This window comes from Arvicanthis niloticus, chromosome 8 (genome assembly GCF_011762505.2).
Source record: "Arvicanthis niloticus isolate mArvNil1 chromosome 8, mArvNil1.pat.X, whole genome shotgun sequence".
Classification (NCBI taxonomy): domain Eukaryota; kingdom Metazoa; phylum Chordata; class Mammalia; order Rodentia; family Muridae; genus Arvicanthis; species Arvicanthis niloticus.
Window position 1 is genome coordinate 14784779 of NC_047665.1, and position 23962 is coordinate 14808740.

A 23962-nucleotide genomic window follows, 5' to 3' on the forward strand; every position below is an offset into this window, starting at 1 on the left:
TTTCTTTCTTTCTTTCTTTCTTTTCTCTTCCTCTTTCTTTCTTTCTTTCTCTCTCTCTTTCTTTCTCTTTGCTTGTTTTGTTTCTTTGCTTGCTCTGTAGTCCTGGCTGTCCTAGAACTCATTATGCAGACCAGGCTGGCCTAGAACTCACAAAGATCTGCCAGCCCCTGCCTCCCAAGATTGCTGGTAGTAAAGGTGTGAGTCACTGTACCCAGCACACCTGCTTAATTTTCAACTGACTTGTCATTGTGTGCCATTGTCTCTAGTTTTAATTGTGACTTCATTACCTTCTACCTAGCCTATTCCCACCTGCAGCGTGAGCTGATGGTCATGGGCTCCGTGCCTAGCACAAAGTTTAGCCCCAGCAGCTCCTTAGCACTTACTGAACAAATGCTAAGCTCCATTATGGGTGGCTCAAAGCATTGGGGACTCTAAGGCATCGGAGACCCTCTCCCACAAACATACACTAGACCTTCAGGCTGCCAGGCAAGGGGTTGTGGTGACCCCCCACCCCCAGCCCCCAGTCAAGTCAGATCCAAATTCCACTCTTAGTGTCTCTGTGTTCTTCAGCCAGTCACCTAACATCTCTGAACTTCATACTCATCTGCCAAATGAGAGCACCTCTCTTACTTGGCTAATGGGTGTAGGAGGGACATTAGGCTCATGGGAGCAGGCGTGTCCTCAGGACTAGAAGCTGCACATGTCAGTAAATGCTTGTTTGTTTGGTTTGGTTTGGGGATTTGTTTGTTTTTGGTTTTGAGTCTGGACTTTTTCTGGATAATTGCCCAAGCTGTCCTGGAACTCAGTTTGTAGACCAGGCTTGCTTCGAACTCATAAAGATCAAACTGCCTCTGCCACCAGAGTGTTGGGATTCCAGCTGTGCACCACCACTGCTGAGTGCTTGGTAAAAGAACAAAAAGAATGGAGGAGAGGAGATAGCTCCATCGGGAAACTGCTTATCTCACAAACTGGAGGAGCCTATTATAACCCAAACACTGCTGTATTCCCAGCGCTGGGGAGATGGGCTAGACCACCTGGTCAGTAAGCCCCATACTGTGCCCGAGAGACCTTGTTTCAAACACAAGGAAAGCAGTACCTGAAGAGTGACACCTGAGCTTGACCTCTGACCTTCACACACGTGCACACATATGTGCACGCACACTTGCATGCACTGTACATGCACATGTACATAAATATTTTGAAAGAAAGAAAAAAAGAAAGAAGCAAAGAAAGAAAGAAAGAGAGAGAAAGAAAGAAAGAGAGAAAGGCTGGCCGTAAATATTAGAGGGTTTGAGATGCCATGATGTCAGTCACACGATTACTCCCTGAAACACTAAAGAGAAAAAAAAAAGTCACAACGATGTCAGTGAAGCTGCAGCCCATTGCTTTGCCACTACCCGGGAATTTTCATTTCTTCTTACCCAAAGATCTCTGCAGCATTATTAGGACATAGTTTTTTTTTTTATTACAAACCATTCTTGGGTTTACATTTGAAAAATAACAGAGAGGTGTCCCGCAGGCAGGAGGCATGCACTTGATCCCCAGCACCACAAAAAGAAGATTAAAATACTTAAAAAGAGGGAGGGAGAGATAAACTAATCGGCTAAAATGTTGTTCCCCTGGGTCCCCTCTGGTGCCCTTGGCCTTTTCCCTACTAGCTCAGCTTCTACCTCTTGGCTGAGGCAATGTGGGCGCCCACGCTAGGCCTAGGTGATGCCTCCTGGCCAAGAGACACCACAATCAACTCCACCCCACCCCCACCCCCCAACACACCTGTTAAAAGGACCCAGAGGTTGTCGTGGTAAAACTTGAAACTTTTGAAGTCTTACAGATGGGTCCCTTTTCGAAGTAGGAAGAGAGAAGGCCTTGCCTTTGAGTGCAAGCGCTGGCCCACCTGGAACGCCCTAGGAATTAGTTGTGTCCCATACCCCAAGATCCAGCACACTCAGCATGCAGCGGGTGGTGTCCTACAGCAAGTGAGGTACCCAGCCCGCGTGCTTCTCCGAGGCCAAGAAGATTCCAAGCTTCCCAGGAACTCCTGGCTTAGACAGGATTCCTGAGCAGGCTCTGTTTTGCTTTTGGTTTTTGGTTTTTTGGTTTTTGTTTTGTTTTTTTCCCATGGGTTTCTTCTCTCTTGTTGTAGCTCCTAGGTCAGGGGTTCCCAGGATGTAAAAACAAATAAGGGGAACAAAACGAAACCAGGCCGAGGGACTCTGGGTAAACAGAGAAAGCGTCTGATTTCTTCGGGGGACCTCGGAGTTGCCCAGACGAGGCAAAACTGGAGCCAGACTTTCGGCCACCTGCAGCTGAGTGAGTTATGGCCCTCTCGCTTCCCCGTTAGGGCTCCGAGATGCTCCCTCCGGTTTCAGGTGATCTTAATCTCTGTCTTAGTTAACCATTTAGTTAACCAGACTCTGGGTGTGGGGTTCTTTCTTCCACTTTGTAAGTTCACACCGACCATTCTTCAAGAGGTCAAGAACAAGGAAAAGGGTACGGCGACTTTTATTATTATGAAAAAGTGGGGCATCGGCGTGGTGAGCTCGGGGCCGAGACTCTGCTGGTGGTGCCTGGGCTGTGCGTACAACCAGCACGGGGCGAAGGCTCCAAGGCCAGAAATCCAGGTCTTCCTGGATTAGCCCTTGCCAGGCCGCAGAGGCAGCTCCCAGAATGAAGCCCGGCTCCCGCCTCTCCAACCGCCCAGACTCAGAGCTCAGGACCCATGGAAGCGTATCCCTACTCGCTGCGGAGCGCTGCCACCCTCCTATCCTCGAGTTCTGCGCTTTGCGGAGCCGCCACCGGCCCTATGTGTGCATGCAGCGCGAACCTAGAGTGTCCGCGAGCGAAGCCCATCTGAGGGTTCCCACCGCTCTTCCGGCGGTCTGTCCTTCCCTTCCCTGAGTCCCGCAGGTCCTCGCTGCCCCCGGAGCCACCAGAGCCCGCATCCTCCCTCAGAGGGCTCCGTGAAATACCGCCCCGGCCGCAGCCGCCTGAGATATTTCTGAGGTCTGTTTCCCAGGACCTTGGGGGCTGAAAACTGACTTTTGAGGCAAGGGTCTAGGAGGAATGAGAGGGGCCTTCTCTTCCCCCCTAAACGCCCGCCTGGAGTGAGGGGCGTGGCCAATGAAGGCAAGGAGGGGCCCTCGGCTCTGGGGGCGCGAGCGGGTGGCACACAAGCCAGCGCCTTAGGGCTCCAGTGGTTAAGAAGAGCCCTTCACCGCGAACCCCGGCTTTTAGAACACTTCGGACTTCTCCCCTCCCGGAGCCACCTGCCTGGAAGTTTCCGTCGAGTCTCAGGTACTTTCCCAAGCAAGAAAACTCCTACCTGCCCGCGAAAGGAAAAGCATTACTTTCTCTCTTCCCTGGCTCGGGGACCCTGTTTATGTTTGCATAAACCTGATTCTGATGTATACCTGGAGCACTGCCGCTCAGACAGCGATGAAACCTTGCCACCTCTTTCTGCGTCGGGATAAAGAACCAACCGCCTTTTGAGACTCAGCTTGCCTCCAATGACCCACTGATAATTGGAGAACCGGAGTCAGGTTCCTCATCTGTGTATGGAGGGCGCTGCACTCTGAAATTTACTTTGAGTCTCGACTCTGAGTCTCGCCTCTGCCCGTAGCCCTCTGGCTCAGCTGGGGTCAGCCAGTGAGGAGCGTCCCTGAGGAAGCCATAGATGCACTTAGCAAGTAATTTGCATAAGATTGGTGTCTTCAGATTGAACAAAACAAGGGGGGCCGGCAGGAAACGTAACTGACTGAGTTAGAACCCCGTACCCATTTTCCGGCAACCTAATAGGTTCTACCCTTCTATAGTTTAGCACAGTTGATGGAGAAAAAGCTGGAACCTCAGTCCTCCAGGCCTCTGGTCACCTTCCTTTTGATCTGTAAGGATTAGCCCAAATGACTGCTAGGGCCTGCTACAAGAACATTTCGTAATAACACTGCTAGGCTGAGCTAACCTGGGACCGGAAGGGATTAGAGGGGCACAGTGTCTCTCTCTCTCTCTCTCTCTCTCTCTCTCTCTCTCTCTCTCTCTCTCTCTCTCTCTCTCTCTGTGTGTGTGTGTCAGACAGACAGACAGACACACACACACACACACACACACACACACACGCTCTGTTCCTTCCAGGTGGCCAGGGTTGCATCCTTTCTTGGGCTGTTTGTAAGGCTCACTTAGGGACCCAAAGCAGAGATGGTCTCTCAAAGACCTAGCACGACCAGGGTGCCAGAAGAAACTTCTCACAAAGCCCTCACAAAATGTGAGTTTTAGTTTCTCTGGACCATGCCTATGGAAATTCCAGGGAGAAGTGTAAACTGGGTTCTAGGAAGAGACCATCTAAGCAGACGTAACAAGTCTGGAGCTGGAGAAGCAGGCAGCACCTAAGAGCTCAAATACTATTCTTGCAGAAGCCTCGGATTCTGGTCCCAGCATTCGTATCCTTTGGCTCACAACTGCCCCAACTCCAGCTCCAAGGGACTCTGATTCCTCTAGTCTTGCCCCACAGCTGCACTCAGGTGCACATACCCACGCCACAACACACACACACACACTTGAAAAATATGAAAATTTAAAAATAAAGGGGATAGTCACCAACACAGGTGACTGCCACATTCTTAAACTTAAAAGCTTTGCCATGCATGTTTTTTAATCCCATCATTTGGGAGGCAGAGGCAGGCGACACTCTGAGTTCAAGACTAACCTAGTCTACGTAGCAAGTTCGGGGCAGTGAGGGTAACAGCGTGAGACCTTGCTTTAAAGCAATGACCACCAAAACCCAAAGCCAAACCACAAAGCCTACAGCATTTTGGGGACCCCAAGAGGACACGGCTTCGAATGCTAACGTGTCCAGAACTGCATGGTCAAGTTGTATCCCCTTTCCAAGCTTTAGCTAGTAAAGTGAACATTCCTCCATTCCCACCCGGTGGTCACCATGAGCCCCAAACACAGAGACAGAATGTCACATAATCACACACCCCCCTACACACACACACACACACACACACACACACACACACACACACACAAACAACTGAGACCTTTTTGGTTAGGAGAGGCACCAGTAGGCATTCCCTGCCAAGTCACTAGGACTGACTGCCTAGCATGCAAGAGCATCCCATGTGCCTCAAAAGAACTGGTCAGGAACTTCCGAAGGAAGCTCCAGGAGACCTAACCAACAACTTGTATGGCTCAAGCTCTGGGACACTTCTGAACTGGTGCCTGACTGATTTCTGATGGTGCCCTCCCAGGTCCCCCCACAGCTGGGAAGGGAGAGTTCAGTCCATATTGGCCCCTCATGCTCATGATTAATTCTTAAGTAACCTAGCTGTTGCAGTGCTTGGGCCATTAGGTAAGGGCACCGCTTGTAATTTCTAAGGCCTTTCCTACCTTACCGCCCCTCTATCCCTCATTCCGGAAGCCCGCCATCAAGCCCCCCACTGTGTCATAAAATATTTTATTGGAAAAAAAAAGTCACCGTCTTTGCAAGAGGGGGGTAGAAGCCTCAGCGACATCGGGGACCAGGTATCAGTTGATCTGCTAGAGCCGACTCTGCAGGGCAGGGCGGTAGGAACCTGCACCCGGCGGCTGGGTCCCCAAGGCGCGGAAGCGAGTGTGTGCCTGCCGTGTCCGGACCCAGAAGGCCGGCTGGAGGCCGGGGAAAAGTGTGGGCAAGGAGCGGGGCGTGAATGCGCGTGGAGCGCCGGGCACTGCGGAGGTCCAAGAAAGACCAGACGCTTCGGCCACGCTGGACATGACTATCCCAGACTGGGGACAGGAGCTCGCTGAGACCTGGGATTGGCTTCCGGGCCTGTGTCCTTCTTTGTCTGGCCCTTAATTGTCCGCATCCAAAGTAGTAAGAAAACGTTTAGAAAGCAAACGGCCTGAGCGCGGAAGGGCCAGCTTCTGGGTCCCTGTCGACGGCGCCGCACCCTCCGCGACGCTCAGTCCTCGCAGTTTCGGTCGCTGGGCTCGCCCGGCGTCTCCGCTGGCTTCTCTGCCTCCTTGGCACGCTCCTGCTCCGTGAGTTGCTCGCTCGTGGGGATGGAGTTCTTCTTAGGTCGTCCCTTGGGCTTAGTGGGAGACTCCAGGCCACCACCCTGCAGCACCTGTTCCGTGAATGAACAGTACTAGGTGAGAAAAGAATCAGGTCAAGGACCACCCGGTGACCAGGGCCCCGACCACGGCATCACCAGTGTGGCTCCAAGCCCTAAAGAAATCGTGGCCGTTTAAAGCGCTGCTGGGGAGGACGGGCCGGAGATGGAGGAGTTAGAGGCTGCCAGGAGGTGCCTGGGATAGAGGGGGTATGTCGGCTCTATAACGAACCTAAGCAGAAACAGCAGCGCACTGGATGGGCTGGGCAGAAGTCTTAGTGTGAGGAGGGCAGGGAGGTATTTCTTGGAGGACACCGGGGACAAAGCCAGGGAACCCCAGCACGCAGGAAGCCACCAGCCACACTCACTATTTTCTTCCATTTCATCCTCCGATTTTGATACCATGTCTTCACCTGTAACTGGCTCAGGCCCAGGGACTCAGCTAGATCTATTCTGGAAAGAGCAACGCACACCCTCAGCAGGTCAGGACACCACCTGCCGACAGCACCCCCCCCCCCCCGCCCCCTCCAGCCCAGTCTTGCCCGGCACTACCTGTCAGGGGTAGAGAGGTACTTCTGCTTCTCGAAGCGTTTCTCCAGGCCCATCAGCTGCAGCTCGGTGAACACCGTGCGGCTCCGGCGTCCTTTCTTGGCTTTCGTGCCAGGTTCCCCGGAGCCAGCTGCTTCCAGCTTCCCGCGGAGTTGCAGCTCCAGCGGCAGGTGCGATGCGCCTGCGGTACCTGGCATCCCAGGCCCCGCGGCCAACAACGCCGAGCCCAGCCCGGAGCAGCCGAGCGGCGCCAGTGGGAACTTAAACACTGCGGCCTGCTCGGCCTTCAGCACCGCTGCAAGGGGAGAAAAGAAGAGAACCCGGTGAACTGGATTCCAGCCTCCGAGGCCACAGCGCTATGCTGCTCTTGGGAGCGTGAGCTCAGTCTGAGCCAGACACTCCGCGAGGACTTAAATCCAGCATCCTGGGCGACTCTCCTTCACGTAGCTATCCAGAGAAGTCTAGAAAAGACTATCCCTCTCACCCCTTGCTCTGTTTTTTTGTTTTTTGTTTTTTGTTTTTTGTTTTTTTTTTTTTTTTTTTTTTTTTTTTTTTTTTTTTTTTTTTTTGCAGTCCCCATGAGTCAGCGGGCTCTGAAATTTCAGGATTCTTTAGAGCAAGTTTGCTGCTCCGAGGACACGGAGTATGTCTTTCGTAAAAAAGAGAAACCAAGAAGAAACGGGTGAATTTGAAAGGGGAAGCTTTTGCATTGGGAAAAGAACGCTGTGGAATATGAGCGTTTGTTTTTCTGGGCGCTGCGCTGCACCTACACGGACGCCTGAGGGTTGGACATCAGCAAGGCAAGGGTCACCAAAGCCTCCGTTGAACCTGAAAATTGCCTTTCTTGTTCTCTCTGTTCAGGCTTTCCCCTCATGGAGATCTCGTCCGTATTCTTTAGCCCTAAACCGGCTGTTTGCCCGCTTCAAACGAATTGCCAACAACCGAGTCGTTGGTAGTGAAGAGTCCTTGGCAGATGAACCTCAAACCGGCAAACTGGACCAGCTACCACCAAGACAGGATCTGGGGCTGGTCCGGAAGGCCGCTAGCTAAGCTGGAGTCTATATAAGACGCTTCTTTTCCTGGTAGGCTTCTCCTTAAAGGATGGATCTCCCTGGCTGAGAACCATCAGGGTGAGGTAAGCTTAGGAAGGATAGTAGGGAGTGGGACGAGAATCTTGGGGAGCGGGAGAGGTAGAGGGGAGACAGACCCACTTTACCAGAGAGAGTTACTACAAGCCCTGGGCCGAGGTGCGGTGCAGGGCAGACTGTCTCGCAATCCCCCAAGAGACAAGACTGAGACAGAAAAGATCTGGGCAAGTGGTTCAAGACACATGAAGTCCAGCTGACCTGGAGGTGGAAGGGCCAGCTGGGCAGCAGATCACAACCAGGCCTCTTTCCCTCCAACAAGGCCTACGGAGATCCTGGCTGCAGCACAGGCCTCGGCTGATTGCTGGCTGGAAAGCACGGGGCCCTGGGAGGCTCCTGGGTGGCTCGGGCCACCACCAGCATCCAGCACTATGAGACACGACGCTCTTCTCCAGAGGTCTGAGCTTTCCCAGTCTGGGCAGTTACTGTTATGCCTAGTTAACCCTATCGCGAAACTCAGGCTTCCCCTGGTTTGAAGTCATTTTGATCCAGAGTGCACGGTAGATTGATTTTATATCTACCATGGGGATGCGGGCTCTGTCTGGTTCCTGGGACTGGCCTATCACCCCATTTGAAAACTCGAAGGCGGCCCTGAAGCAGAAGACTAACTCTCTTCTGGCTTGGCCTGAGGACACAAGGCCTGGTTTCTGCGTAGCCCATGGCTCGCACGCACCCTCCACTTTCCCGCTGGAGTGCGCGAAGAGACGCGCCTGGGGCCTGCGCTGAGCTGCATCCCAGGTCGCTCCAGAAACAGGGGAGAAAGAGGCTGGATTGTGGACAACCCCGGGGCTCGACTCCCACCCTCCCGCCAAACCCAGGCCGCTGCACGGCGGCCGATGCACGTACCCAGGTGGCTGTGGAAGGGCCGGGCGGCCAGCAGCGCCTGCACGCCGAACTTGAGCAGCTCGCCCGCGGCGGCAGCGGCTGCGGCCGGCGCTGCGCCCTTGGGCCCGGGAGGCTCGGTGAGGATCTCTTCGATCATGAAGCTGCGGTAGCGATGCGGTCGATGATCGGCACAGCCCTCGGGCTGACCGAAGCGCGCGGCGCCCGGCTCCCCCGGCCGCTGCATCGCCGCTCCCGGGGATGCGCCCGCGGCTAGGAAGCGACGGTGGCTAAGCTCGGGCGCGGGGCCCGCGCGGGGCTCTAGGCCGGCCCGCAGCTCGCGGCGGCGCGCGGGCGCCGGCTCATGCCCCCTCCCCCGCCGGCTGGCCGGGCGGAGGCGCAGGGCGCGGGCGGGGCGCGCGGGGCTCGGCCAGTCGGACCCGGGACTGCGCCCCCGCCCCGCGCCGCCGCGCCTCTAGCCTGGCCAGCCCCGCGTCACTGCCTTGCCCCGCCCGCCCTGCCCCGCCCCGCGCCTCGCCTCGCCGCCGCCCCCCACCCCCTAGGCCGAGCTGGAGGGAGGGACCCAGGAGGGAGGAAAGGAGGTTGGGAGGAGGGAAGGAGGGAAAGAGCTCAGGATAGGGGCTGGCAGGCCGGGATCAAGGGAGAAAGAGGAGAGCTCGCCCTGAGGATAGGACACTGCGGAGATGGGCAAACTGAGGATCTTGAATGAGAGGCGAGAAAAAGTCTGAAGACAGAGAGCAAGGACCACGCAGGATCCTAGGCAGTGATGTGAAGGTGTCCAAGACGCCTCTTAGACGTGAGTGCGCCGCCGAGAAAGGAGAGAGCCCTGGAGGTGCAGGAGGGCACAGGGAGGGTACAGCAGAAGGGCCAGGGACTGGGTGGAATGGGGAGGGGCTGGAGTGGTCAGGAGGAGGAGGGGCAAAAGCCACGCAGGGAAAAGGGTAGCCTTAAGCAGCATCCCCGGGTCAGCGAGATGTTATAGGGATGTGGTGCCGCAATACACCGGGGTGTAACTCTCAGTGTGGCGACCATGCCTGTGCACCACTCCTCTTCCCTGTCCACCCCAACCTCAGTTTACCATTCTGATCTCAATTCCCTGGAAACTGCGCTGGGAGAAAAAACAATTCTCCAACTAGGATTTACTCAAATGTGTTATCTAAGCATAACTGGACACATTTTCTCTGGCAACCACCAGACTCAGTGGGCTGAGTTACGTTTACTCAGTTAGAACAAGGGACAGGATACAGGCAGAGGAATAAAAGGGAAAAGACTGTCACTGGATGGACTTGGGGGCAGGGGTCATGGAGTATTCTGAGAGTCTGGAGGGTCTGGCTCTACCTCTGAGCCCCCAGGTTCTCACAGGACTAAAGGTGAGATCTTCCTCTTTTTCTCTCCCCAAGCTAAGCTCCGTTGAGTATGCCTCAGAGTCTTAGCACTGACAGTTTCTGAACTGTCTCAAGCCTGGAAGACTTGACTCTTGGCTCCAGGGAGTTTGTGGGGACGGAAGATGAGACTTTTCTATTCCCAGGGTGCCCCACACTGGCTGCTCAAGAGTAACAAGAAGGGTAGGGTGTTCTAGGGAGGTTAGGAAAGAACTTGCTGCACTTCCTAGCTTCCTTTCTGGAGTCTTGGGTTCTGTCTCCACCCTGTCCAGCCTTGCCAGTCAGTTCCTCCTGGACTGGCCTCCATGTTTTAAGCCACTCCTACTTCCCACGAAAGCTCTTCACAGAGCCTAAGTCTTCACCTCTGGGAGACTGAGTTCATCACACCCATATCCCAACTCTCCAAGTTGAAATAATTTCTTCTGCCTGCTGACTGGGGGCCTCAGAAGCTGGGCATTGGATTGTAGCATGCAAGACACTAAGAGATAGCCAATAGCCTTTGTCCATTAGTCCTGGGAAGGGGACAAAGGACATCTTTCCAGACTCTCTGCTGAGATGCAGACACTGAAAGCCAAATGTTTAGTGACTTTCTGAGCCACCATCAAGACCAAAGGGAAATAGTCTTAGTGACTTCCAATTGCTTCAGACTCCCAGAGGGGGGTGATCAGGGAGCAAAATGAGTCTTTTAGAAGGGTGATATGGAACCCACTAAAACTTAAGTACCCACACACACAGGAAAGAGTGGCAGTGATTTTGCCCACTTCGGCTGACCCAATAGTCATCTTACTTCCCACTGGACAGAGGAAATCACCATCTACTCATGACATAGGAATCTTGGATGACTCTGTTGCCTGGACAAGGAGTTCAACAATCTCCTTTCTCAATACAACTCAATCCAAGGACTGGTCCAGGCACTCCAGTGAGTAGAAACGGCTTTTTAGGTCCCCTGTCCATACTAAAACCAAGGCCTTTCTGCCTCCACTGGTTCTAGTCTGTCCATCCCTGGAGGGCTCAACATCAGGCCCCTCCAGCCTCTTCTTGTACATCGGAAGGAGTATAGCCTGGAATGGTTTTCATCGGGGAAGAGCCCCAGCCAGCTCCCATCCTACCTTCTCTTCTCTTATTTTGATCCTGACAGAAACCACTCGTATCTGAACACTATGTGCTTCCCTTCCAGTTTCAGCCAGGTTTCCCAAACGCAAGATTGATCCTGGAAATAGGTCTTGAGACACCAAGACCACTCACTCCTATTGTATCCAGTCACCAAATCTGTTTCTATTGCCAGCAAGAGGCTTAAGGTCAAGCTTAACAGAAGAGGCTCCTTTCCCTCTCCCGCCCCCCCATGAAGGCCTTAATTCTAGATGTAGAAAGGCAAACGAGACCCCACCCCCACTCCATTCCACAGGTGTGCCTCTCCCCCTCCCACACACACCCTCCAGCTCCTTGGACGCTGGCCAGGGCTGTTTCAAGCCGCCCAGGCCAAATGCCTGCAGTGATTCGTGCCTGCTAAGAACGAAGCCCCAAGGGCTAAAAGCTTAGCCTGGCACCAAAGGCTCAGGAGCCAGGCTATGCCCTGATGCCCCCTTTAAGCTCGGCCCCGACTCATCCTTTTTTTAAAAAAAACTACATTCTTTCCGAAGTCCGAGGGATCCTAAAGCAAACCTGTGAATAAGCCCCGTTTAGACGAAAAAAAAAAAAAAAAAAACCAAACAAACAAAGTCAGAGATCCTTTGTTCAGGAACCCTGCATTGGCTGACTGGAAAGGGGTTCACGAGGAAAGGGGTCCCCCCTTCCACTTAGAGGACACGGGAAGAAGGGAAGTCCCCACTAGAGGCGCTGAGTCCTAAGCCTGAGACCCGCCAGGGCCTCCCGCCGTCGCCTAAGCTAAAATCCCGGAAACTGGCCGCTCAGGGAGAGGCAGGCACGGTGGAAAAGGTGACCTCAGCGTCCCAGGCCAGCCACCCTCCCGGGTGGCCCAGCAACGAGGGACTCCAGGCCTCAGGAGATCCTTGGAGCAGTCTCCTCGCCAAGAGGGGACCCCTAAACGTGGAACCCGTCTCCTTTCCCACTTGCGAGCCCGGAAGACCCCAGGACTTCCTTCAGCTGGCTGTGGCGGGTAGAAGGGAGGGTTGGGTCACAGCCGAACCGTAGAGCAGGGCCGTAAGGTTTTGATCCGCCCCAGCTCCAACTGCAGTTTCTTAACCAAGCGCCTCCAAGAGGGACGGGATTCTGCAGGCGATCTACCCGGGGAGTGGTGGTAGTCCCTTGAGCCACTAAGCAGCGGGAGTGTCCCAAAGCTAGGTCAGCGACCAGCCTCAGGGGGCTTCTAAGTGGGGCTCCCCTCCAACCCTCCCTGGATCTTGAAGACTTCTTTTTTGTCTACTTTTCCACTTCGGTTGATCTGTATCTTATTCAGCAAATTGAATTTGGGACCGCGGTTGTCTGGAAGGAAGGTTTCTTAAAACTTCTCTGAGCCAAACAACTATCTGAGGGGTTTCCAATTCCCATCCCCATCACAGTAAGCTCTAAGTCCCACCAAGTTCGCCGCCCTCCCAGAGCGCTCTGGGTAAGTTTTCTTTCCAGGAACACCCTGGAGAGCCCCAAATGGGGTTCGTTCCCTTTGGCGGTTTATTTCTTTAAGCCTGCCTCTCCGGGAGGGTTTGTGGTGGTGGCCTTGGCGGTGGCCTTCGGCAGGGGGTACGCTTCAACCTAGATGGCCGAACAGAGGTCCCCTGGACCCGGAGGGCAACGTGTGATCTGGGCAGGGTGCCGTCTGCGCCCTGCACTTTGCTAGAAAGAGGTCATCAGTTTGGGTTCAGTACGCAAAACTGTCGAGAATATAAAATTACGCGGTCCCTACACTCACAGACCACATCTAAGTTGCCTTTCGTTGGAGAGCCGGTCTCTGTAACTGTTTTATTAGGGGTAGTTCGATGTCCGTGTGGACTTTCGTTTTGAGTCTTTCCTAACTCTTCCCGGAGCTTGTAAGTCGGAATGTATTTTGTGTGACAGCGCCTTTGCAGATATGATCTTTAAGATCGGGTCTTTTGTGTTTAAGGACTTGTTGTTTAAGAATGTGTGATTTCCTTTGGAAATTTGGATTAAGATATATCCATAACGCTCTCCAAGGAAACGGTTGTTGATGGTCAAGGCCCCTGGCGAGCAATCCTTCGCTGGTCCTGTTACACACCCATCCCTGCCCTTAGAGCTTTTGTTGCGACCCCAGAATAGAGGTGAGAATCTGGTCATTTCCAAGACGGAGACACAGTGGTCATTGACTTTGGCTCCGAGGCTCGCGCGGTATGGACTGTAGTTTCTCTCAGAGCGACTCACACTGGATCCATTGGGCAGCGAATGCAGAACCTGGGAGACCCTGCCCGGGCCAGCAGAGGTCTGAAACCCCTGCGCAGGAGTGCAGGCTGGGGACTGCAAGTTTTCTATCTCTTCGGGGTAAAGAGATGACCGTCGTGGTGACAGTCAACTTCCAACCCCCCCGTGGGCAGGTGCCCCGCCACCCGTGCTGACCACCTGGCTCGCACCCCGGTTTCTGGTGTAGTCCCGAGGCTCTGGTCGCCGCGGTTAGATTAAAAAACCGCAGACTGACCTTGCAGAAAAGGTTTTTTTTTTTTTTTTTTTTTTTTTTTTTTTTTTTTTTTTTTTTTTTTTTTTCTGCAGAAAAGAAGAGGCCCCAGAGTGGTGGCAGCTGGAAGACAGGAGGAAATGGTGAGATGGAAAACGCCCGCTTTCTACTCTTGTTCTTTCGGGTTTTCCCCCCCTTTCCCATCCACCCATTTCTCCCTCTTCTTAACTCCCTAATTCTAGCACAGGATCCCTTGCCCCTCCCCATCGATAAGTCATAGTTCCCCTATTTTTTCTTAACATCCGGGGTAGAGGCAGTCACAAAGGCCTGTGGCACCCGGTGCAGACACCCCGGTCTCTAATGCTTTTAATACGGGATTGAATCTGCAGAGTCCTTGGAGAGTTTTCTGACTTGGTTATTGGGGTAGGGTCTCCTTCTAGCCTGGGCACCATGAGGAGTCAGCCCCGGTGTGAGAGGTGGGGAATTCAGACCCTATCCCCTGTGCCCTTTAGCTGTACTGCACTCCCGGAAGGAGCCCCTAGTCCTCCATGACAGCGCTCCAAATAAAAGTCCTGTCAGGAAAAGCAAACAGGTGAGAGGGGTGGGCTGGGCAGCATTGCAGCTTTTTTGCCTCAGATGGGATTTGGGTCCTCCCAGGGGTGTGGAAAAGATAGATACAGCCACCTCATTCTTCAGATTTGAGCCCAAGACCAGCCTCCTACCATGGATCCAGGCTACCCTTCTCCTGTCTGCTCTTTTGAACTGGCCTGAAGAGGGAGAGTCATGGCTGCCGCCTCCACAGGTCCTGTGCTTTCCTGGGCCCTCTCTCCTCACATGACACTTTTCTATGTCAGAGACTTGTGTAACTCTGGCTGGTCTCAAATTCACTATGGTGCCAAGAATGGTCTTAAAGGCCGGGCTTAACTGATCACATATCACAAATGTCCACAGGTGACCTCACTGGGCACCCAGGACCACCCTTACCATGTTCTCCCCAAATAACAAACAAACAAACAACACAAGCAAGCAAAACAACAACAACAAAAAAAACAAAAAACAAAAAAACAAACCAAAACAAAAAAAAACAAACAAAAAAAAAACACCCCAAAACAAAGAAGCAGGTGTTTATTTATTTATTTATTTATTTATTTATTTTGAGGTAGTCTCATGTAGCCCAGGTTGGCCTCAGATTTGAACTTGCTATGTTACTGAGATGGGTTCCTAGGCTCCTGATCCTCAGGCCTCTGACTCCAACCAGGACTTGGGTACAGGACATGAGGGATGGTGGGGTGTGTCTCTCTTAACAGCTTCCACCAGGAACCAAAGGCCTTTTACTTTTACTGTAAGAAGCCAGACCAGTAAAAACCTTATGCTTTTTAGGTCACGTGTTGCCTGTTTCAGGTCCAGCTTCATCTGTGTGCCCTGAAATTTAAGTTTGACACCATTTTCGCGTCATGAACTATTCTCCTCATCTTGATTTTTTTTCAACCACTGAAAAGTGTAAGGTCTGTTTTCAGCTTATCTGCCTTATAAAATCAGGTGGGGAATGGCTGCTCACCAACTTCTGGGCTATAATTTATTCTTCAGACTGTAAAACACACACACACACACACACACACACACACACACACACACTCGTGTTCAGAGGGTTATCAAAGCTTTAAAACTTGTTTTGTTGTTCCCTCGACCCTCAGAGAAGCACCTGTTTGTTTGATAATACCCTTAAAATCACAGGGGCAGTCTCCTCTGTCTGGCTCTGGGTTTTTTCAGCAATTTAAAATGTTCTTACATTTTCATCAATTTAAAATGGGAATACTGTAGTAATCAAACCCTTAACTGAATAAAATGCAGCTATCTGCTTTCTCTTTGTCTCATTCTCTTTCCTCATTTAAGTTTCCTGAGACTGGGGTCTCCCTACATAGACCAGGAGGGCTTTGAACTCAGGGATTCACCTGCCTCTGACTCCTAATATCTCCTTTTATGTTTTTCCTTTCCACCCCACTCTGTTTGTTTGCGTCTTATGAAGTGCAGGCCATCCTGTACTATGTAGCCCAGGTTAGCTTAATCTCCTGTTCTTCTCCTCTGCCTCCCAAGTTCTGGGATTACAGGCCAGTCCAGTTACACAATCATCTCCTCAATCAATTCTCACACAAGTCTTTGGAGTCGAGTTATTTACCCTGCACACTCCTTGTAATGGGGTGCTCATCCCTTCAGTGGCAGCTCTAACAGTCTTCTGAGAGCCCAGTGACTTGGAGCATCAGTGTCAGGGAAGGCCACCCCTGGGGAGAGTGTTCCCACCATGCTACATCCTTTCCCATCTCCCTCCGTTCCATCTAAATCCTCTCCAGCTGCTGAAATGTGGATGGTCAGGAGGCTGCGGCCTGGACTTGTTGGAGTTTCCCAAGCCCTGAGCCTTTGCAGCTGCCAAGTGACAAATTCTGCAAGGAATAGGCAAAGGGAAAGAATGGCAGCAGAGTGGCTATTATAGATGTGAAGCCAGTTAAAAGTTTCTCCAGGAAATCTTGCTCCAAAGCTGGCTCTTTGCCCCACCCCCTCATCTTCCAGGATTCTTCTGCCCTCTGCTGGTCACATTATGTCTTAACTAGACTCACTGAGGACAGCTCAGGAAAGGGAAAAAAAAAAAAAAGAGAGACTGCTTGAGGCCAACTTGTGGAAACAGCTGGGGATGCTGGGAGACAGAATTGGTAAAATGGTGTGTGTTTGTGCGCGCATGTGTGTGTGTGTGTGTGAGATGTGCATGTGTTTGTGAATGATATACACATCTGATATACTTTGAGTTGAGGCTAGGGGCAATATTGTATGTCTTTGTCTATTTAACTGAATCTTATTTTGTGACAAGGTCTCTTATTGAAGTCGGGGCTCCCCTGTTTGGCAAGACCACCTGGCCAGTGACCGCCAGCATCCCCCTGTCTCTTTCTCCCCAGCACTAAGGTATAGGTGTGCACCACCATTCCTAACTTTTTATATGGATTCTGGGGATATGAACTTGGGTCTTTACGGCTGTGTCCAATCACTTTATTGACTGAGCCATCTCTTCAGCCTCAATCCCAAGTAAAATCATTTAAAAATTTTGTCTATTTATTTATTTCTATGTGTATACCTGTGAGTATATCTGTGCACCACATACACACTTGGTGCCTGTGGAGGTCAGAAGATGGTGTCAGATCCTCTAAAGTTAGGGTTACAGGCAGTTGTGGACCAATATGTGGGGTGTTAGGGACCAATCTTGGGTCTTCTGGAAGGACATCAAGGGCTCTTAGCCTCTGAATCATCTCTGCAGCAGCCTAAGTAAAACTTTTGTTTTGTTTTTTGTTTTTTTGTTTTTGTTTTGTTTTTGTTTGTTTTTCGAGACAGGGTTTCTCTGTATAGCCCAGGCTGTCCTGGAACTCACTCTGTAGACCAGGCTGGCCTCGAACTCAGAAATCTGCCTGCCTCTGCCTCACAAGTGCTGGGATTAAAGGCGTGGGCCACCACAGCCCGGCCCAAAACTTTTTTTTTTTTTTTAAAGAAAGAAAATCGAGTACCTTCTTTTCCTGGCCATCACTGGTGCTGCTGATGGAAAGAAAATGCCATTTCATCTGCTCTCAGAGAACAAAGTCCAGCCGCTGAGGTGGATCTAGGAGCTTGCAAGGATGACCCAAGGTTATGGGCATAGCAAGGCAGGAGCCAGCTTTCTACAAAGGTGACCTGGTGTAGCTTGAAGTCCAGGTTACTTCCAGAAGCATATGGAGTAACATGGCTTTTTCAGCAAGGTATCTATCATCCAATCAGTGTAAGGCCCTGGATCCTTCCCTGTTCCTGTCATATCTCAGCCAATCTTATATTTTCTACTCTAGGAAGCTGAACCCTCCCCTCCCCAATGTTTAGCCCAGGCTAGCCTCCAACTTGTGATCCTTCTACCTCAGCTTCTCAAGTATTACAGGCGTGTGCCACCACATCCAGCTGAGATGGACATTTTTATGCTTAATTTGCAAGCAAGGATACTACCAGAAGGCATGGAGGAGTGGTGGCCTATTTGCTTGAGTTAGCAGAGTGGGCTTTGGAACCAACAGTCCTTTGAGGATACCTCACTGCTACCATAGGCCTTACCTCATGCTGAGTGGAGATGGGTTGGGTTAGCCATCTTCTGTCCTGAGTTTCAGGACCTGACCATTGGACAGGGAGGGTTTGTTTGCAAGGGCCCAGGAGACTATGAAGGCATCTCCATACAGAGGGCAAGATGCCGTGGCTTAAGATATCCAGAGTACTGGCCTTTCACTGTGGGCAAATATACCCTGCCCTTTTTTTTTTTTTTTTTTTTTTTTTTGCATCTACCCTGTCTCACCCCATCTCTGTCTAGGGGATGAAGATAGCCACAATAGACTAGATGGCTTGTGGGGAAGTAGAAACCTGTGCCCAAGAGTCCTGATTATTCCCTTCTGTTTGCATAGGGACAAGTGGGGTTAGGAGCGATATTACTTTAAGCTCTGTGTGTCCCTTTCCTAGAGGATAAGCAACGTGAGGGAGAGAAGGAGGAAACACACTCTGTCTTTGCACTTCCGATTCAAAACGCACTGTACCTTGGAAAATCATTGGCTCGCCAGCTCTCCTCTTTCTGCTGTGGGTCCGTTGAAGCAGGGAGATCCGTGTGGCAGGCTAACTCTAAGGCGCCCCCTGGTGTCCGTTTCCTGCATAATCCGCCAAGTTGAAGGTAAAGCCGTGCAGCCGCGCTCCACACAATGCTATCTTTATAGTAAATGCAATTGAGTCCTTAGATAATTGACTTGCATTGATCTAATTGGGTGATGCCTTTAAGAAGCCTTTAGGGATTTCCTGAGGTTAGAGATGTTCTTGAGGACTTGAAGTGGTGGTAGGGGGATGTTAATGGCCAGAATCCTGGAGTAAGGAAGACAGTCTGCCTCCCACTCAGGTGAGCTCAGAAGAAACTTCATTGGCTGAGCAGAGACCACAGCATGGCAGACACTTTGCCCACAGCCTCCTGGGATCTTGGGTAGACAACTCGTAAGAGCCTGTCTGCCAGGATGCCCAGCTTGGTCTCTGTCACCACTAACCAGGAACAAACCTCGGAGTCACCACATCAATGAGTCTGCTTACCAAGACATCAAGACCTCTCTCTTGTCTCTGCAACACTTGCCGTTGCTCAGGGAGTCCCCTTCGCCAGGCTGACAGGTGTGGGCAGGAACTATGTGGTACTGATAGGGTCCATGTCCTGGCCTTCCCATCAGGTTCCATCTTACTATGATTAAAAGTGACAAAAAGCCAGATGTGGTAATCCAGTATTCTGGATGCTGAGGCAGGAGAATTGCATGGAGTTCAAAGTCAGCCTGGAGAAAAACAGGAAAACCAAAGCAAATGAATCAAACAAACATAGAAATTATTCCCCAGAAGGGGACATCGTCCAGAGAAGGAAGTGTTCCTAACCTAGGCAGGTCCTGAGCTGGATCCACAGTGATACCCAATCACGTAGCTGAGTTCACCAGCAAGGGGGTATAGAAAAGGTGGGCCAGCAGCAGCTGCAGAGCAGATCTGTTGGCTCCTCCTGCTCCTGTAGAGTTTTTAACTTGCCTGGACTCGGGAGGCAGGACTAGGGTGCATAGAATTTGGTCCTGAGGCAGCTGCTTGGCCCCTGGCATCTGTTGTATCAGCCTTGCCTCTGACATAGCTTCACCTTCGGGCTACAGGCTCTACCCACACAAGGCTTTCCTCTTCCTCTGTGGTAGACTTCAGTGACCCATCTCACCCTCTCTTAGTGGATGCTTGGAGACTCTCAGAGGCCAAGGCCCCAAGAAGACCTGAGAAGAAGCCTGGGGAGTAAAGGCCCAGCCCAGGAGGAGCTAGCTTCAGCCAATCCCTACTTTTTCCAAGTGGATGAGCTGTGGGATTGGTTCTCTCCTTCCACCACATGGAAGTGACTTCATTGTAGAGCCATGTCAACACTCCCCTACCTTATTTTTGAGACAGGGTGTCTCGCTGAACCTGGAACTTGCCATTTTAGATAGACCAACTGGCTGCCAGTCTCTGTGCTCTACTTCTGGGCTTCTAGATGTGCACCATGGCATCCAGGTTTTATGTGGGTGTTGAGGATATAGACCCTCACTTTACTTCCTGAATCATCTCCCAATCTCTGAAGTAGGATTTAGCACTAACCAAATGAATACCATTCCACCTGTCAGAGCCGCCCGTTGCCCAGACACAGAGGATGGGGAAGAGCTGAGGGCAGTGGATCTGTATCCCCGAGTCACTTGCATAGTAAACTCCCTCAAAGGCCAGCAGCACACACACTAGAAAAGCTTGTGACTGGAGTGAACAGCTGTGGGGGTGGCTGCGGGAACTAGGGCTTGTTTGCTGAAGACACCAGCAGTGTGCTATCACCCTATCTACTGGAAACAATCCAGCCTTTCAAAGTTGCCAGCTGAACTGGGGATGTGAGTTTAGATTCCAGAGGGGAAAGACGCCTTACCAGAGGGTAAGTGTGAGGATGGGCTGAGAACAGTAGTGATTCTGGGAGGGAGGAGGGGCTGGGAGGCAGAGGGGAGGAGTCACTGGAAAAATTGGCACAGTAACTAGCAGCCTTTGGAAAGAGGCAAATGCCACACTGGCTGCCATGATCAGTTCCAAGTATGGTGGCTGACAGGTGACAGATGTTCATGAGGACAGAGAAATTAGGGTCTGGGGACATCAAGAAGTCTGGGATTTACAGGACAAAGGAAGCAGAGTCACAAAGAAAGAGCTTTAAAATTGAAAAGGGCTCATGGCATCTTTTTAAAGATTTATTTATTTTATGTATATAACTAACATGTCATTGTCTTCAGAAACACTAGAAGAGGGCATCAGATCCTATTACAGATGGTCATGAGCTACCAAGTGGTTGCTGGGAATTGAATTCAGGACCTTTTGGAAGAACAGTCAGTGCTTTTAACCACTGAGCCAGCTCTCCAGCCCCAACTCATGGCATATTTGTCAGCGCAGTTCCTGCAGGGGAGGTAGGGTTGAAGAGGCTTGATGTGAGTGGCCTGATAACATGTGGCATTGGGCAGAAGGCCACACACCAGGGTCATGCTTAGAAGCATATTTCCCAGATAATGAGCTTCTCTGAAGTTACTTTAAAACCAAAATTATGACATTCAAGCATCAAAAGAATCAAATTGTTCTGTAGATAAGCTAACTGTAGCCCAACCAATGGAACAAGTCTCTAAAATAATATCATAGAGTGTACAGCTCAACAGCATGGAACTTCAATAACCAATATCCAGCTGCAAATTTTCAGGGATGCAGAAAGAAGAAAACATGAGCTGTAAATGGGCCAAACAAACAAATAAACAAATCAATTATTGAAAGAGACTGAAAAAATGGCAGAGGTAATGAAGTTAGCAGACAGGAAAAAAAAACCACATTTTAAAAGTAAATCAGCAGACCAGCTTTTGCAGAGATGGCTCAGAAGTTAAGAGCACCTGTTGCTCTTGCAGAAGACCAAAAGGGTTGGGTTCTTTGCACCCATAACCATCTGTAAGGACAGTTCCAGAGGCTCCAATGCCCTCTTCTGGCCTTCGTGGGCATTGCATACCTATAATGCACCAATAAACATGCAGGTAAAACATCCATACACATAAAATAAAAATCTAACCATATAGAGAATTATATTACATTACATGTACAGTGGCTTAAACTCTCATACTAAAAGGCAAAAATAAAAATATGTATAGATAGTTAGGCAAAACCCAACTATGTACTTTCTACAACAAAGTCTTTTGAATAGAAAATCATAGATATATTAGTTAAAAAAATTAAAAAGAGATCTGACACAAACTCCAGGATGAGGGATATTATAATCAGTTGGTTTCTCAGCATGATTTAACCTTAAGTTGGTGTATGTCCCATAGAGGGCTTCAAAATACACAAAGGAAAATATACAAAGCAAGCCAGAGAAACAGAAAAACATCCCTTATACCTGGAGATGTAAACCTTATCTGCTCGGACTAATTGAGAAAACTTGGTCTCCACATGTATATGTGTGCACACATAGCCATGTAAACACATGTGTGCCTGTATATGCACAATACATGAGCACTCCCAAAGAAAAATAAATATTAAATACAGAGCACCACCACTAGCCCGTTTGACTAAGCTGACAACAGCACACATTATATTCCTATATAATTCCAGTGCACATGGAACTACTTCTCAGAGTAAACTAAATGCTGTGTAGAAAGCCAAGCATCAATATGTTTAAAATGTTTTTAATCATTTAGAGCATGGTGTCTGATCTCAGCTAAATTATAAATCAATCACAGAAAAGTATTAGGAAAATCCCTCACATTGGAAATTAGCCAACAGACAGACAGACACACACACAAACACACACACAATGAAAAGGGGAAAACAACCCATGTTAAAGTTTGCAGAGCAGGGAAGAGTAGGTGCAGAGCACTTGCTTAGTATGAGAGGTCCTAGGTTTGCTCCCCAGTACAGCAAAATACATCAAAATACATGCATAAATGAAGCTATGTGCACAAAAAGCAGTGTTTAGGAAGGAGCTCAGCATGCTGAATGACTTTCTAGGAATTAAACATCTGAAACCAATGCTTTTAGAGAGAATTGTTGCATACTGTATGGAAGCATCACCTGTCAATAAAAAAGCCTGTGGCCAATGAGCTGAGGCAGGAAACAGGAGGCAGGGAGTTCTGGCAGAGAAGGAGGTTAGGGAGAGGAATTCTGGGAAGGTGTTGGGCATGGGAGACAGTCAAACCTGAGAGGTAACTAGCTGTGTGGCACTCATAGAATAAAATTAATGGGCTAAATAAGTCATGAGCTAGTTGGGGGAACAAGTCAAAGCATTTATTCATTGGCCTAAGCATTTATTCATATATAAGAAGTCTAAGAGTCATTCATTATTTTCAGGGGCAAAGAGGCTAGGGTGAAAAACCCCAAGGTTACAAATGATCCAAGCTTTTATATGAGCAGATTGGGGAAAATGAGAAAATGAAAGTAAAGCCTAAAGTAAGTAGAAAGAGCAGAGCAAAAGGCTAGGGATGTAGTCAGGGGTAGAGCCCACAGATGACATATGCAGGGCCCCAGGCTTGAGCCAAAGCACCAGGGGGAGGGGAGTAATTGAGAGCAAATCAACAAAACCAAAAAAAAAAAAAAAAAAAAAAAGTTGTTTGAAAGTTTAAGCAAAATGAGCATACTTTTGGACAGACTAAGAAGAATATGAGAGATTATCAATATGAATAGAAGACAGGCTGGTGAGATGACGCAGCAGGCAAAGGCACTTGCCACCAATCCTGATGATCTGAGTTCAGCCCTCTGGGACCCATGGTAGAGGAGAGAATAATTCCTGCAAGTTGTCCTCTGACCTTCACGTACACACTGAGACACATGCATGTGTACACACACACACAGTCACACACATAGAGACACACACAGACACACAGAGAAACACATAGAAATTCACATACACATGCACACACACAGACACAGTCACACACAGACATACACACACACACACATAAACACACAGAAAAGCACATACACATGCTCACACACAAGCACACATAAGCACACCCCACACAATAAATGTAAAAAAAAAAAAAACTAATAGAAAGAACCAAAGACAATATATCAACAAATATCTGACAGCTATTAAAAGAATAATGCAGACATTATAAAATTCTTAATGCCAGGCCATTCTAGAAATGAAATCAGATTGACAGATAATATATATATATATATATATATATATACAAAAACGTTCTTTAAAATATACAAAATATGATCCAAATGCGTAGTAAGGGGATGATATCATCCAAGGAGTCTCCAGCCATTATGCAGCCCTAAATTTGCAGTTAAAAATATTTGGTGAAGGCACAAAAAAAAAATCTAACAGGACTAAAATGGATACATTCCAAAACTTTGTATCATGTTTTTAAGTAAAGTCACTTGGAGTTCCTGTGCAAATTAAAAGAGAGAAGTCCAAGCAGTGAGGATGTTACCAAGTTGACACCACTTTCACATAAAGTTATCAGCAGGCAAGCTACAATTAATATTGGCACAATTGGTCATGTAGCTCATGGGAAGTCCACCGTGGTGAAGGCTATTTCTAGAGTTCACACTGTCAGACTCAAAAATGAGCTAGAAAGAAACATCACCATCAAGCTTGGCGATGCTAATGCTAAGATTTATAAACTCAATGACCCAAGTTGTCCTAGCCCAGAATGTTACAGATCCTGTGGAAGCAGTATACCAGATGAGTTTCCTACAGACGTTCCGGGGACCAAAGGCAACTTCAAATTAGTCTGGCATTTTCCTTTGTTGACTTTCCCTGACCATGATATTTTGATGGCTACGATAGCTGAA

At 49.9% G+C, this 23962-nt stretch overlaps 1 protein-coding gene across 1 annotated transcript; it reads right to left on the reverse strand.

The window, feature by feature from the left end:
* Positions 1 to 1480: 1480 nt before the first annotated feature.
* Positions 1481 to 8929, reverse strand: Barx1 (BARX homeobox 1). Its single transcript, XM_034510849.2, has 4 exons — positions 8630 to 8929; positions 6642 to 6933; positions 6458 to 6542; positions 1481 to 6104 (listed from the first exon to the last, which is right to left on the reverse strand). The coding sequence occupies exons 1-4, from the start codon at positions 8850 to 8852 to the stop codon at positions 5940 to 5942; spliced, it is 765 nt and encodes a 254-aa protein (XP_034366740.1). The 5' UTR covers positions 8853 to 8929; the 3' UTR covers positions 1481 to 5939.
* Between the last annotated feature and the right edge of the window lie 15033 nt (positions 8930 to 23962).

Bases quoted from the DNA above. Each gene is read 5' to 3' on its own strand.
- Barx1 (XM_034510849.2), bottom strand. From the start codon at position 8,852: ATGCAGCGGCCGGGGGAGCCGGGCGCCGCGCGCTTCGGTCAGCCCGAG. The intron at 6,934-8,629 runs GTACGTGCATCG...CTCCCCTTGCAG, and splicing joins GCCCTTCCACAGCCACCTGG to CGGTGCTGAAGGCCGAGCAG. The intron at 6,105-6,457 runs GTGAGTGTGGCT...TTCACGGAACAG, and splicing joins GGATGAAATGGAAGAAAATA to GTGCTGCAGGGTGGTGGCCT.